Here is a 13,812-nt window from a genome sequence, read left to right on the forward strand (position 1 = left end):
TTCCCATGAGCCCCTGCCAGCGTTTGGCGGCTTCCTCCTTTCCCCCTTCCCTCTCACACACAGAGATGAAGTGGGTAAAACCAAGCACACTTCCTTTTAATACAAGAACAAGCAACGAAATAAGAAACTTCAAGTTAGAAAGTTCTGCTTGCACCGAGAGGGTTAGAGGACGAGAGAGAGCACAATGGGGAGCAGAAGAGGGAGGGGCTGGGCGACAGGAAGGATCCGGGTTCTGCCAGATGGGCGGTGCCAGGGCCAGAGTGGGTGAAGACAGACATTGCGTTTTCCGAGCAGTCACAGTGGGATCCTCGCCCACTGTGTAAATCCAGCTTTGTGGACTGGCACGACAAACATACTCATCACTGGATCGGTGGATGGCTTCCCACGCCAAAGAACTGTCAGCCCTCACTTTTCTCTCCTCTAGTACTTGAATGGAGGTGTCCAGGTTTTTTTTTTTTTTTTTTAAGATATTGGAAGATGTGCACTGACTCCCCCCTCCCTAAGAAAATCCACAATGCATTTTAAAAACAGCAGCAAAACTGTGATGGTGTGGGAGGTGTTGGGGTGACGGTATGGGCACTAGCCAATAGGTGCCTACCGTAGTCAGGTTCCACCCAAACCACACTGAAAATCTGCAGGATTGGAGGGTGCAGATAGTGCTAGCGCACTGCCAGTCTTAAAAATCATCTGTTTTCACAGGCAGCCAATGACCATCAAGCAGAGGTACAGCTGGGCTCTACCAAAGCAATGCCCCTTCTGTCTACCTCCATTTTTATTAGGTGGCGGAAATGTACACACCTTCCCCAGATCGAGCCCTTGCTGCCACACCAAACAGCGTCTTCCTCTCCCCCTGCTATGCATGAGACATGCTCCCTGGAAGGACTGACCCCGCCAAATTTCCCATGCTGTGCTCTGCCCTCTGCTTTCTGTCTGGATTGCAGGCGTCGATGGAGAGGTGGGGTAAATTTGCTGCTTTTGGAGGTGTCTTCCAGATCCGTGAACCTGCATCCCCACTGGGACCCGTGTTGTGAAGGGGCCTGAAGGGACTTTGGGAAAGTTTCTTTCTTTCTTTGGCAACCGCATGAAGGAGTGCAAGGAGAAGGGTTTCGCTTGGGGCTGGGGCGGAGCCCCGGGCTCAGGCAGGCCCTGTTGGCTGGGGCCAGCTGTGGGCCGAATTGAGTTGGGGGGAGTGAGTGGGAGCAGCAACTCAGCCCCCATCTCCAGATTTGGGAGGGTGACACGGCCACAGGGGAAGCTTTCCACTCCCCTGCCACGGGGTGCAGCCCCTCTTGGCTGGGAGGGGGGGTGGGTGTCAAGGCAGTCCCAGACCCTTCCCTGGCTCTGCTTGTGGCAGCTGGGTGGAGATGGGCTTGGAGTTGGGCCCGCCCCGCTGGGGGCAGGTGCTGGCACTGCTGTTGGTTCCTCCGTCTCCCCATCAAGGCTCAGGGTTCAGGCTGACGGTGGGAGCCGCTCCCCAAGGACTCCTCGCTGCCACTGGAACCGGAACCTGAAGAAAAGGCAAGGGGCTGTCAGGACCCGTCACGAGGAAGCATGTAACACAAAGCGGCCTTAGGCTGAATCAGACCACAGGTCTATCAAGGTCGGGGTTGTCTACTCTGACCGGCAGCAGCTCTTCAGGGTCTCAAGACTTATATATCACTTTCTGTGCGATTCTTGTAATGGGAGGATTCTGGGGATTCCACCAGAAATGCTCTGCAGGCAAAGCAGGAGCTTTCCTCTTGATCCACGGCTTTTTCTTTTTCAGCGGCATATAAGAAACAACTCTTCTTCTTCTTCAGTAATATCAGAGCTCTCTCAGCCTCACCTCCCTCACAGGGTGTCTGTTGTGGGGAGAGGAAAGGGAAGGCAATTGTAAGCCGCTTTGAGACTCCTTTGGGGAGAGAAAAGCGGCATATAAGAACCAACTCTTCTTCTTAGTATTCAGGGATGTAAATTGTTTATTTATTTAGCTAACACATTGTGGCTGACTTATGGCAGCCCCACAGAGTTTCCAAAGCGAGAGAGAGGGGGTGTCATTGCCTGCCTCTGCGTAGAGATCCTGGTCTCCCCTCCAAATATTAGCCAGGGGTGAGCCTGCTTAGCTTCTGAGATCTGACGAGATGGGGCTATCCAGGTCAAGGCCTCATATGAATTTTTAAAAAAGAAAACAGCAAAATCAATCAAAAGCCACCAAAAATGCAGACAACCAAGAATTATTTCTTTTAAAATAGGCATGGAACAATTGAATCTGGGAAGCGCTTTCATAAATGGAGCACCACAAGAGAGACGCTCAGCTCATCCTCTTGTTTAGAAAGGGGCTGGCACAGAGTTCTGGAGGGCAGGGCCACTAGCCAGGACAGTGAGTGGAACTTTGGACTGTCAGATTCTGGGGAACAGTCAGTAAGGGCTGTTGTCTGCACACCTTTACTGTGTGCTCCTCTGTGGTGCCTGACTGTTTACTGCCAGAAATGGGGTAAAGGACTGCATGGATGGTTGGTCCGTTGGCTGTGCTTATATTCAGGGCCTCACTTGGGAAGGTCCTTATGGGTGCAGAAGCTATAAAGCAATGGGGAAGGGCGTCACAATGAATAGCTTTTAATTCTGTCTACGAGCAGAGGTGGTCAGTTCCATGAATTCAAGACAACAGCCTCTGTCCCTGTATTATCCGAATTGGCTGGTTTGGGGTCCATTGTTGTACGTGAATCCCTATTTATATACCACAGCAATCTAACTTTTCACAGCTTATGTCCCTTCCCTCTGGCCTTATTACCCACTTTACTCCATGCCCCTTTACAATTTTTCTGCCCATACATGTCCCCTGAAAAAGGAGAGGGGATCCAGACACGTATTAACTTAGGAAGGCGGGGTGGGGCCGAGGTAAATTTGAAACAGAAACTTGTCACACAGCTGGCAGTTCCTGCGATGCAGATTTCAAAAACGAGACACCCGGAATTCGAATGCTCAACGTCAGTTCTTGCCTCCGCGTTCAAACCTTCTTGGCACGCCAAGAGTCCAATAGCAAAACGTAGAGGCGAAAGGTCAACCAACTCGGGGATCCAAATAATCACTGAACATTTGACTTTATGATTCCCCAGGAAGAATTTTGAGGAGAGGCCCTGAGCTCTGCACTCCTTCAGGGCAGGGATGGGAATACCCAAGGCCACCCAAGGGGGGGGGGGGGGGGCTTGCCCCAGACTCTTACCGTTGCTCTCCTGCATGGCTTGGCCAGGTCCATCTTGGCTGGTTCCCAGCTGTAGCCTCCTCATGTGTCTTACCACCGCGGTCGCGTTGAAGGCTTGCTGCAAAGAATTGTTAAAAGGCAGAGAAATGTGAAAGTAGCAAAGGCCGATGGCGAATGGGAGACAAATGGTGAGAAGACCCCCAAATGGTGTTATGCAACTGGACGCTCCAGTTTCTACCAATGCACCTTTGGAAACGGGGAAGGAATTAAGGGAAATACTGACTGCAGACCCTCATTTTATAAAGCTTACTTCCTCAGCACTGGCAAGACAACATATGCTTCCTGTAGCTCAGGGGCAGTCAAACTGCGGCCCTCCAGATGTCCATGGACCACAATTCCCAGAAGCCCCTGCCAGCGAATGCTGTAGCTAGTGATCTCTATTACATTTCCGTCAGTGTGGTATAGAGGTCAGAGCACTTAGGGAGCCCGCTCGGCTTTCTAAATAACCTTGAGCCAGTCACCCTAACATACTTCACAGGGTATTTGTGAGGATAAAGTGGAGGAGAGAGGAACAACGTATGCTGCTTGGATTCCCCTACTGGGGAGACAAGTGGGATATAAATGCAAAGAAAGAATCTGGCTGTTCCTTAACACAGTCCTCCCACCTTCCCTATTATCCTCCCCACAACAAAGAGAGAGGAGGCTGAGGATGTGTGACTGGCCCAAGGTTTAGTGGGGACAATTTTTAGCTTGCCACGAGTCACTCTTGGAAGTGGCGGGAAATTATTGTTATTGTTGTTGTTAATAATAATAATCATCATCATCATCACCATCATAGAATCATAGATTTGGAAGGGGCCATTCAGGCCATCTAGTCCAACCCCCTGCTCAACGCAGGATCAGCCCAAAGCATCCTAAAGCATCCAAGAAAAGTGTGCATCCAACCTTTGCTTGAAGACTGCCAGTGAGGGGGAGCTCACCACCTCCTTAGGCAGCCTATTCCACTGCTGAACTACTCTGAATGTGAAAAATTTTTTCCTGATATCTAGCCTATATTGTTGTACTTGTAGTTTAAACCCATCACTGCGAGTCCTCTGCAGCCAACAGAAACAGAAATAAAGCTTCCAAGGCTGACTAGGGATTTTCAGGCAGGTCTCCCCATCTGGCCAGCCGGCTACTACACCATACCGACTCCTCCAGTGCGCTGATCTCTCGGCTGCGTCATTCGCAGTATGTACACGCATACCTCCCCTGTGGGAAGAGCTGCGGGTTTTTCTGCTCTTTGGATGGTTCCCCCACCGTCTCTGTTCCTCTGCCTACCACCACATATTCCTGGCTTTGCAAGCAACACAGATTTCATCCCCTCTCCCATCATGCCTTGGACAGACAGTTGGCTTCGAGGCGCCTGGCATATTTACCCCGGTTCATTATTTGTTTGGCACCCGACGTAAAAATGCCAATCTGTTTTTGCCTTGATCTGGGACACTGTCAAAAGGACAGGAAAGAGGGAGGGCATTGTCATGAGCACTAGCCAAACGGCATGCTAGAAACAAGAAGAAACTGGCTGCTTTTGGGTGCTGTTAAGGTTGTGTTTCCCAAAACAGGTGAGCTCAGGTCTCCTGCTTCCCCAGCAGGTACAAATGCCAAGTACATCTGTTCACAGGTTGAGAGCACACCCTTCTACGCCACTGACTTAAAACTAAGTTCAATAAATGGCTCCCTTACCCCAAGAAACCTGGGGACTGTAGTTTGCGAAGGCCCAGAGAATTCTTAATGTCTTTACCAGACTGCAGCTCCCTGTATCCAATCAGTGTGTGAAGCAAAATTCAAAGCCTCCTTCCATTATGAGCTATTCCTCCAGTGGAACATGCCTTTTTTTGGCCATCGAGTTGTACCTGGCTTGGGTTGGGTTTTCAAAAGCAAGAGACTTTCAGAGGTAATTGGACATTGCCTGCCCCAGCATAGCAAACCTGGTATTCCTTGGGGGGGAGGGGGTCTGCAATCCGAATATTAACCAGGTCTGACTGCTTATTGGCTATCCTGGTTAGGACGGAAAATGCTTTAGGCTGCTGGAAACATGCCGCTCTTTTAAGAAACGTAGGCAAGCCTCTTTTTATGGCCCACGGGAATGTGATTAGCAGAGACCAGAGTAAAAGAGTACACTCAGGTGTACAAGTCTAGCACAGTCACGGCAGGTTCGTCTTTCACATTATAGTCTTAATTAAAGCACAACTGGACTTAGGCCCTGTGGGGTGAAAACAAGAGGGGGAAATCCTCACCTTCCACTTGCTCTTGGCGAAATTCTTTTTGATCTGCTCGCTAACGGACTGGTGGATGTTCTTGTCCAACGCTGTGTCTCCAGCAATCCTGCGGAGGAGACGGAAAGCAGGTTGGCTCTTATTAAGAGGGCTGCTTATCATGGGAGCTCTCCATAGTACCTGCCCCCAGGGCTGATTGGCAATAAAGCACAATAAAATCAGAGTCCAGTAGAACCTTTAAGACCAACAAAGATTTATTCAAGGCGTGAGCTTTCGAGTGCAGGCAAGTAACTAGAGATAAACCAAAGAGACAAATGAGTCTCTGTTGTCTAGGTATCAGATTTAGACGCCTAGGATCATGGTGTTGGAAGGGGGCATACAGGCCATCTAGTCCAACCCCCTGCTCCACGCAGGATCAGCTGTCCTAGAGCATCTTTGATAAGTATCTGTCTAGCCACTGCTTAAAGACCACCAATGAGGGGGAGCTCACCACCTCCTTAGGCAACCCAATCCACTGCTGAACTACTCTGTCTGTCCCTCCTCTAAGGATCTTAGGGTGCCAGTCGTAATTCTTCCTCTCCCCCATTTTATACTCACAACAACCATGTAAAGCAAGACTGAGAAAGACTGACTGGGCCCACGTTCATCCAGTGAGCTTTGTGACGGTGGGGATTTGAACTCCTAACCCCCAGCCCTTCCTCTCGTATTAAAGGTAAAGGTATCCCCTGTGCAAGCACCGGATCATGTCTAACCCTTGGGGTGACGCCCTCTAGCGTTTTCATGGCAGACTCAATACGAGGTGGTTTGCCAGTGCCTTCCCCAGTCATTACCCTTTACCCCCCAGCAAGCTGGGTACTCATTTTACCGACCTCAGAAGGATGGAAGGCTGAGTCAACCTTGAGCCGGCTGCTGGGATCGAACTCCCAGCCTCATGGGCAGAGCTTTCAGACTGCATGTCTGCTGCCTTCCCACTCTGCGCCACAAGAGGCTCTTTTCCTCTCGTATTAGTGCATCACTAATGGATCTTCCCTCACCATGGATGTTGTAGTGCCTGCTCACAGGTGAAGCGCTTCTTGGGGTCCCTTTCCATCAAATGCTGGATGAAATCTTTAGCTGGAAGTAAAAAAAAAAAGAAAAACGGTGGGAGAAAGTGGGCCAGGGATAACACCCGAGTCGCCCAGGCCCGGGCAGATTTCCCCTCACCTGATTCGGATATGTCGTCCCAGTAGGGAGAGTCAAATTCATACTCGGCCTTCAGGATCTGCTCAAAGAGCTTGGTGTCGTTCTCGTCGTAGAAAGGGGGGTAACCGCATAGTCTGAAGGGAGAGATTGGGGACAGGGCACACGTGACTAGAAGGCACTGAGGTAGGGGGGGTGGGGGGGAATAAACGTGTAAGCCTGGGAAGAGGCCGAACAGAATGGAGAACTGAGGTAAAATGCATGAGGGGAAGGAGAGAAAGAAAAACAGGTCAGGTTACTTTCTGGTTCGGGGGTCTGAGGGGCAGTGCTTATAGAAAGAGAGGCGTGGCTGGAGAGCCCAAGCAAGTCTGTGGCTTTGACATTCCCTAACTCTTTGGTCATTTGCCCTCCCCCCGTCTGCTGTGAGGCAAAAATTAAACACACACCTCGGCCTCCAGCTGAGTTTGTCCATCTAGCTGAGCACCGTCTACTGTGGCTGGCACAAGCTGAAAGTAGGACCTGGGGTCCAGAAGAACTTATGCAGCCTGAGCTTGAGTGCATGCCATTGGACGTCCGTGCGGGGAAAAGGAACCTTCCCAAGAGCTTCCCTGAAAGCAACCCTATTATAATATCCTCAAGTTGTGTGCAGAAGCGCAGGAAAGGAAAACCAAACTAAAGGGCAGAACAGGGATGTGAAAACACACAAAGGTGCCTTTTACTGAGCCAGACCCATTCATCAAAGCGAGTAATGTCTGCTCTGACTGGTAGCTGCCCTCCAGGGGTCTCAGGTTTGTCACATCACCCACTGCTGGATCCTTTTCATTGGAGATGCCAGGGAGTGAGCCTGGGGCCTTCTGCACATGCAAATCAAAGGCTCTTTCTGCCGTGGCCCTTCCCAGATGAAGAGAGTGGGACATCCCCCGACATTCTGCTCCTGGGACAAACGTGCACACAGGAGTGGTGGCAGAGCCCTCCCCCCCTGCCCTCTCCCTCCCTTTGCCTGCTTCCCAGCACAAGGCTATACATACAAGATGTAGGCGATGACTCCAATAGACCAGCAATCGACCGCCTTGCTGTAAGGCTTCTGGGCCAGCACTTCCGGCGCTGGACGAGATGCACCGAAGGGGAGGAAAGGGAAAGGAGGTGACCCGTGAGAAAACGACAGATTGCACTGACCTTAACCTGGGTTTTTATTAGCAAAGGTAACCCTTGGGCTGAACTAAGAACCTCCCTCTAGGGCAGGGGTAGTCAAACTGCGGCCCTCCAGATGTCCATGGACTACAATTCCCAGGAGCCCCCTGCCAGCATTTGCTGGCAGGGGGCTCCTGGGAATTGTAGTCCATGGACATCTGGAGGGCCGCAGTTTGACTACCCCTGCTCTAGGGTTCCCCGTCCCGGTAAATCTCTTAATAGGGGCTGACTGCTTGGCTCCTGCATACCCCAACAGGTTCACCCTCACAGCCTAGTCTGCCAGCCTTGTTCAGCTCCCTCCCCTAACTAATCTTTGCAGGCCTGGCTTCTAGCAGGGCCACGCTCAGCCAAAGGACTCCCTTCTAAGGCGGTTGATCTTAAGGAACTTTGAACAGTTTAGCTTTTCTTAGGCCTGTGCTGAAGGTTCCAGTTCTCACACCCCTATTTCAGGGAACTGTATGGCAGTGTCAGGACTCAGCCTGTGTTTTCAGTAACATGGTAAAGCTGTATTCAAGTGGCACTACTCCAGAACGCCAACAGGAGTACAAAGGAATAAACATTTCTCCACACAAAAACATCATTTAATAAAAAAGTGTTTTAATTGTTGATACATTGGATCAGGGGTAGTCAACCTGTGGTCCTCCAGATGTCCATGGACTACAATTCCCATGAGCCCCTGCCAGCAAACGCTGGCAGGGGCTCATGGGAATTGTAGTCCATGGACATCTGGAGGACCACAGGCTGACTACCCCTGGTGTAGAACACAGACACACGGACAATGTGCAGGAATTTCTGTGCAATAATTATTCTTGTGTGAGCACATGCAGGATGGCTGCAGCCAATCAGTCTCACAGCCCATATACAAAAGATAGAACAGACACACTGATAATGCTTCTGTGAAACAGCCAACCAGTGTTTTGTAAGCTGTTTCCTACAGAGAAGGATTTTTAAAGAGGCCTTATAGCTCCCCACCACGGAAGCAGGCTGCAAGCAAACCGGGCCCAGCATCCTTATTAAAATCCCACACACTACTGAGTCATTTTCATGGCAGGCCAGGTCTGTCCTTTCAATCGGGGGGAGGGGAGGAGGGAAAAGAGGTTCTGCAGCTCACCCACATAGCCAGGCGTCCCACAAGCTGTGGCCATGACACTACCGGAGCCTTCGATCTTTGACAACCCAAAGTCACTGATCATGATCTTGGAGTCTTCATCCAGACTGTAATAGAGCAGGTTCTCAGGCTGAGGGGTGCAGAGGAAACAGGAAGAAAGAATTGTAACAAAATAGAACCTGAACAATTTGTCAAATAAGTTAACAAAATATGCACCTGGAAAAAAGATCGAAGTAAAGATGCAGAAGGAAACCTTTAAAAAAGGGAGTTAACCAGTTCATAGAACCATATAGTTGGAAGGGACATCCAGGATCATCTAGTCCAACCCCCTGCATGATGCAGGAACTTACAACTACCTGCCCACCCACAGTGACCCCAATTTCATGCCCAAGTGACCCCTCCACCAAAAATCTCCAGAATCCAGCCTGGCATGGAAGAAATCCCACAGCGGCAATTAGCAATTCCCTGGGTATGCAGTTAACAGTGGGGAGGGTTGTGTAACTGCAAAGAAGGCCACACGATGAACAACAGTTAACCAATTCCTCTGGATGGCCAACAACATGGCATAGAGGCCGAGGCCTTCCTCTGAAGTTTCCTCCTGTCTCTAAACACAGAGGTTCTTTTTAGTCATCATGGCAAGTAATCAATGAAAGACCTATCCTCCACCATACTATTTAATCCCCCTTTAAAGCTGTTTATTCCTGTGGATACAACTACATCCTCCGGCAGTGAATTCCACATTTTAATCTCTGGCAGCAAATTCCGCACTTTAATCAGACTCTGTGTAAAGAAGGCATGTTCGGAGAGTCTAGCTCTCCAGGGATTCATATAGAGGTCTTTCACATCACCTACGGCCTGGTCCTTTTCATTGGGGTTGCTGGGGAGGAACCTGGGGTCCTCTGCATCCTAAGCAGAGGCTCTTCTGCTTAGCCACAGCTCCTCTCCAACATGAGAAATAAATGTGCTATACATCAGCGGACCCCAACCTTTCTGAGGTCAGGGACCGCCTCCGGGGGTGAGGGGAGAGCCGACGGCCCGTGTGCCGCACACACGTGCAGCATCTGCACGCAGTTGCCACGCATGCGCGTTTTCGCCAACAGGTGGCACTAACGTGCATGCACGCAGTTGCCACGCATGCGCGTTTCTCCACCAGTGGGCGCAAACGTGCATGCGTGACTACTGCGCACATGCGCGTTTGCGTCAACGGTGTGCCGGTGGCCGCACCTGCCTCTTCCCTTCCTTCTCGCTGTGGGGGGGGGAGGCAGACGTGGCTGCCGGTGGCCCTGTACCGTGGCTTTCGCGGCTTGGTACCGGGCCGCGGACTGGGGGTTGATGGCCCCCCGCTATACATGATAAATGCTGCTGCCATCTGATTAAAAAATATTTCTGAAAGTTGGCCCTTGACAGGTGAGAACCAGCTTTGCCCCTGTAAGGCGAACAGTCAACCTTAGAAATATATGTTCGAGGATACAGAGAACTGGGTCCTGGAGCTCACTGCCTTCTTTGCAGATCCACCATTCTAGGAGAGGGACCGAGGCTGCAGCAGTTAACCTCTTTTTACGAAGAGTGTAGGGTTAAATGCCTGCAGACCAGAGCTGCTACATGGCTCCCTGTGCCTGAAATCCAACTGCACAGGAAAGACTGCGTGAACAGACAAAAGGGAGAAAGTCGTCAGGCTGTTTTGGAAACTTGGTCAAGCAACAAAGAAACGAAGATCAAAATAAAAAATTCCTTTCCACCTTCCTGGCCAGAAAGCTCCTGGACTCTGAGGACCAACTAAGGAAACAAGAAATATCATTTCCACAAGAACAGCCCGGGAATAGGCCAAGCCATCGAGTCATGTGGAATTATTCCTGACTAAGTACGCTGACATGATGATGCCTGGCAGCCACAGTGTTGTAGAAAATGTCGTCAAAACCCTGAACCGGATTTCGAAACAATGGAGCGGAAAGGAGGGCTGGCCGTGGAATCTTGAGAGGCTGGGACAGTATTAGGTTTTAATCCAGTTTTTGGGCAGGGACAGATTTATTTCTTGGAGTCGCCGAGGAGTCTTTTAAAGCAGTGATACGAATTCAGAAGCTGGGGACTCACCTGAGGCTCTTTGACAGGTGACTTGCAGCTCTTCTGAACACTGATCCCCAATGAGGCAGCTGCCCCACATCTCAGGAAAGTGGACAGGGTCTTTGCACAGTTGGGCTTATGGCTGGCAGGCTGTTTGCCCCAGAGCTCCAACCAGGGAAGTGGGTAAGCTTAGAGACCTCCTGAGGTGCAGATGGAAGTATCTGTGGAAGTTTTGGTTGGTGGTAATTGTAAATGTGGCTCTCCATGAGCTGCGCTGCTAAACTATGAAATGGGCAGAGTTCTTGATAAGTTACAGTGTCCTGAGACTAAGGAGAGGTGTCATGGCTCAGAGGAAGAGCCTCTGCTTGGCATTTAGAAGGTCCCAGGTTCAATCCCCGGCATCCTCAGTTAAAGAATCTGGTAGTAGGTGATGTGAAAAATCTCTGCCTGAGACTCTGGAGAGCTGCTACAAGTCTGATCAGAGAATACAGACCTTGGTGGACCCTATCAGGCAGCTCCATGTTTTCATGTGCTTATTGGGGAGGTGTAAGTTGAGATCAGGGGACCATCTGCCAATGTCCTGCTCTCCAACTCTCCTATATAGTACCTGGAGGTGGTGGTAAAAACTTGGCATGGCCACACTTGACACTGCCTCTGAGTCCAACATGGATCCTGTCCAATCAGATGTGTGCTGGCAATTCCATGTCCCACAATTATGGAACAACACTCCCCGGGAGATGCTCTAAGCCAGGGTTAGTCAACCTGTGGTCCTCCAGATGTGCATGGACTACAATTCCCATGAGCCCCTGCCAGCAAATAATTGGCACTGCATGACCCTGAGTAGGTCACTGCCTCTCGAGGATGTAAAATACGAATTATGTAGGTGAGAGGAAAAGGGGAAAAGAAGGAAGTCTAAAGTCATCTGTGCATTCGAGATGCAAGCGAAACTGGTAACAGTAACCCTTTCTGATGGAATGCAAATTACACTGTTTCTTATTTTCATCCTTTTGACATGATAGTTTGCATGTGGACAGCCCCAGGTATTTGTAATAAAGGATCTTAGGGATGCATAAGCCAGTTTAAGCTGGATCTCCTGGATACAGTACGCACACCATATAATGATCTGTTCCACTTAATATTTCTGGTAAGGGCTAGGAGGAGGAGCATGTCTCATGGCTTAAGTGCCACTCAGCGCTTAACATCCACTCAGGGCAGCTGTCCCACCCCTGAGTGCCTCCTCCTCCAACCGGCTTGCCTGCCTGTCCAGCAGCCAGCCAATTACCTTCCATTCCCCACCCCTGACTGCTCCCTCCTCCTTCCACTGAGGCTTGGAGGCTGCAGATCCCTGCTGCATGAGAGCTGCCCCTGCTGGTGAGTTCCCTAACTGCTGCCTTTCCAGGTCCTGGGGAGAGGGGGGGGCTGTCCGCAGAGTTCTTCCCCTCCCCCCAATCCTGAATGCAATGGGCTTGGCCCCTAGTATAATAATAAATAAGCAAACAACTAAGCAGAAGACACAGGACGCTTTCACGCATGCTAAACAACATGCTTTTAAGCCACTTTTCAGTGTACTTTGCAACTGGATCTTAATGCGTGGAACAGCAAAATTCACTTGCAAACAACAGCTAAAGTGAATTGAAAGTAGACTGAATGTCCATTATTCAGTGTGTCTGAATGCATTAACAGTGTATTTCTACTCCAGGGGATTTGAGTATCCCTTGATCATTTCAACATCTTTGCCACATCGTTTTCAGGACCCTGGGCTGGGAAAGGTCCTGAAGCCCTGTTGGACGTGGATTCGAGGAAGAACCAACACATTTGCTTGACCCCTGGCTCTAGCTGAGTGCAAGCTGTGCATTTGTCTGAAAACCGGTGACGGCCCACAGCTCACACAAATGTTTCCTACCGGACAAGCTGCAGATTCCTGAAGGGGGACGTTTTCTTCTTTCTAAGACTATCCCTGAACCATCTAAAATATCCTAGGACTGGCACAGCTACAATGATCAAACCACAACCGTCTAGATAAGGGACAGGCCAGAGTAACAAAGCAGGCTAGGATTTCTAACTTGTTAAACGGGTTTGAGTGCCCAAAGGCAAAAGATAAGGACAGCATTGACCAGAAGGGTGGACGTGTCGGAGGGCCATTTTCCGGGAAGGAGCTTGGCGGTACTTTGAGCTCAAAGGCTGAGGCTGGGTCTATGGAGAGGCATCTCAGATGCCGTTTGGTATTTGCAGAACTAGGCAGATGCACCAACTTTCCCCAGATGCACCGACTGCTGGAAGGCTGGGTGCAGGTGATAAAGTGGGTTCTGATTCATGCTGGAATGAATTTTGCCAGCCTTCAAAGTACCGCTGGACTCCTGTTTTATATTGCCGCGACCCGTCTCCTGCTGGATGCCTGGAGCATAAACAATGCAGGGCGGGCTGGTTGATATTCGATAAAGAGCCAGGTAAAAGGCCAGCACAGAGATAAGGAGAACGGTCACAGGAGACACGCTCCTTGGAAAGACTAGGAATCTTCCCCTGTGGCAACATGCATGTGGCTGAGCTTGCAGGTACCTTCAGAATTCAAACCCAGGAACTGAAATGGCTGCCGCAGGAGGAGAAACTGCACACAAAGGAGGCCTAAGGGCAGGGGAGAAGAACCGCTGTTTTAAAAGTTACACCGGGAAGCAGGGAGTGAGAAAGAATAAAACCAAAACCGTGGTGGCAGTCGCTGCGGGAACAATGCTAGTTCAAGTTGCCCAGCCAACTGGATCTCCAGTGGCCACGGAGAAGCCCCTGTGGGGCTACCCTTTTTCTAAAAAACACTTGATGGTGGTCAGGAAATGTTTTGG

General features: G+C 50.3%; 1 protein-coding gene across 2 annotated transcripts in view; it reads right to left on the reverse strand.

Moving 5' to 3' along the window:
• Positions 1-75: 75 nt before the first annotated feature.
• The window catches only part of CAMK1 (calcium/calmodulin dependent protein kinase I), a 44,431-nt gene continuing 30,694 nt past the window's right edge, over positions 76-13,812 (reverse strand). For both annotated transcript variants that reach the window (XM_077324853.1, XM_077324854.1), the window contains exons 6-12: positions 8,921-9,047; positions 7,647-7,722; positions 6,643-6,755; positions 6,474-6,552; positions 5,461-5,548; positions 3,203-3,299; positions 76-1,507 (exon numbers count right to left, since the gene is read on the reverse strand). In XM_077324853.1, coding sequence (XP_077180968.1) covers positions 1,443-1,507; positions 3,203-3,299; positions 5,461-5,548; positions 6,474-6,552; positions 6,643-6,755; positions 7,647-7,722; positions 8,921-9,047 — 645 coding nt within the window. In that variant the 3' untranslated portion in view covers positions 76-1,442. The remainder of the gene's footprint in view (positions 1,508-3,202; positions 3,300-5,460; positions 5,549-6,473; positions 6,553-6,642; positions 6,756-7,646; positions 7,723-8,920; positions 9,048-13,812) is intronic.

This window comes from Paroedura picta, chromosome 3 (genome assembly GCF_049243985.1).
Source record: "Paroedura picta isolate Pp20150507F chromosome 3, Ppicta_v3.0, whole genome shotgun sequence".
NCBI lineage: Eukaryota > Metazoa > Chordata > Lepidosauria > Squamata > Gekkonidae > Paroedura > Paroedura picta.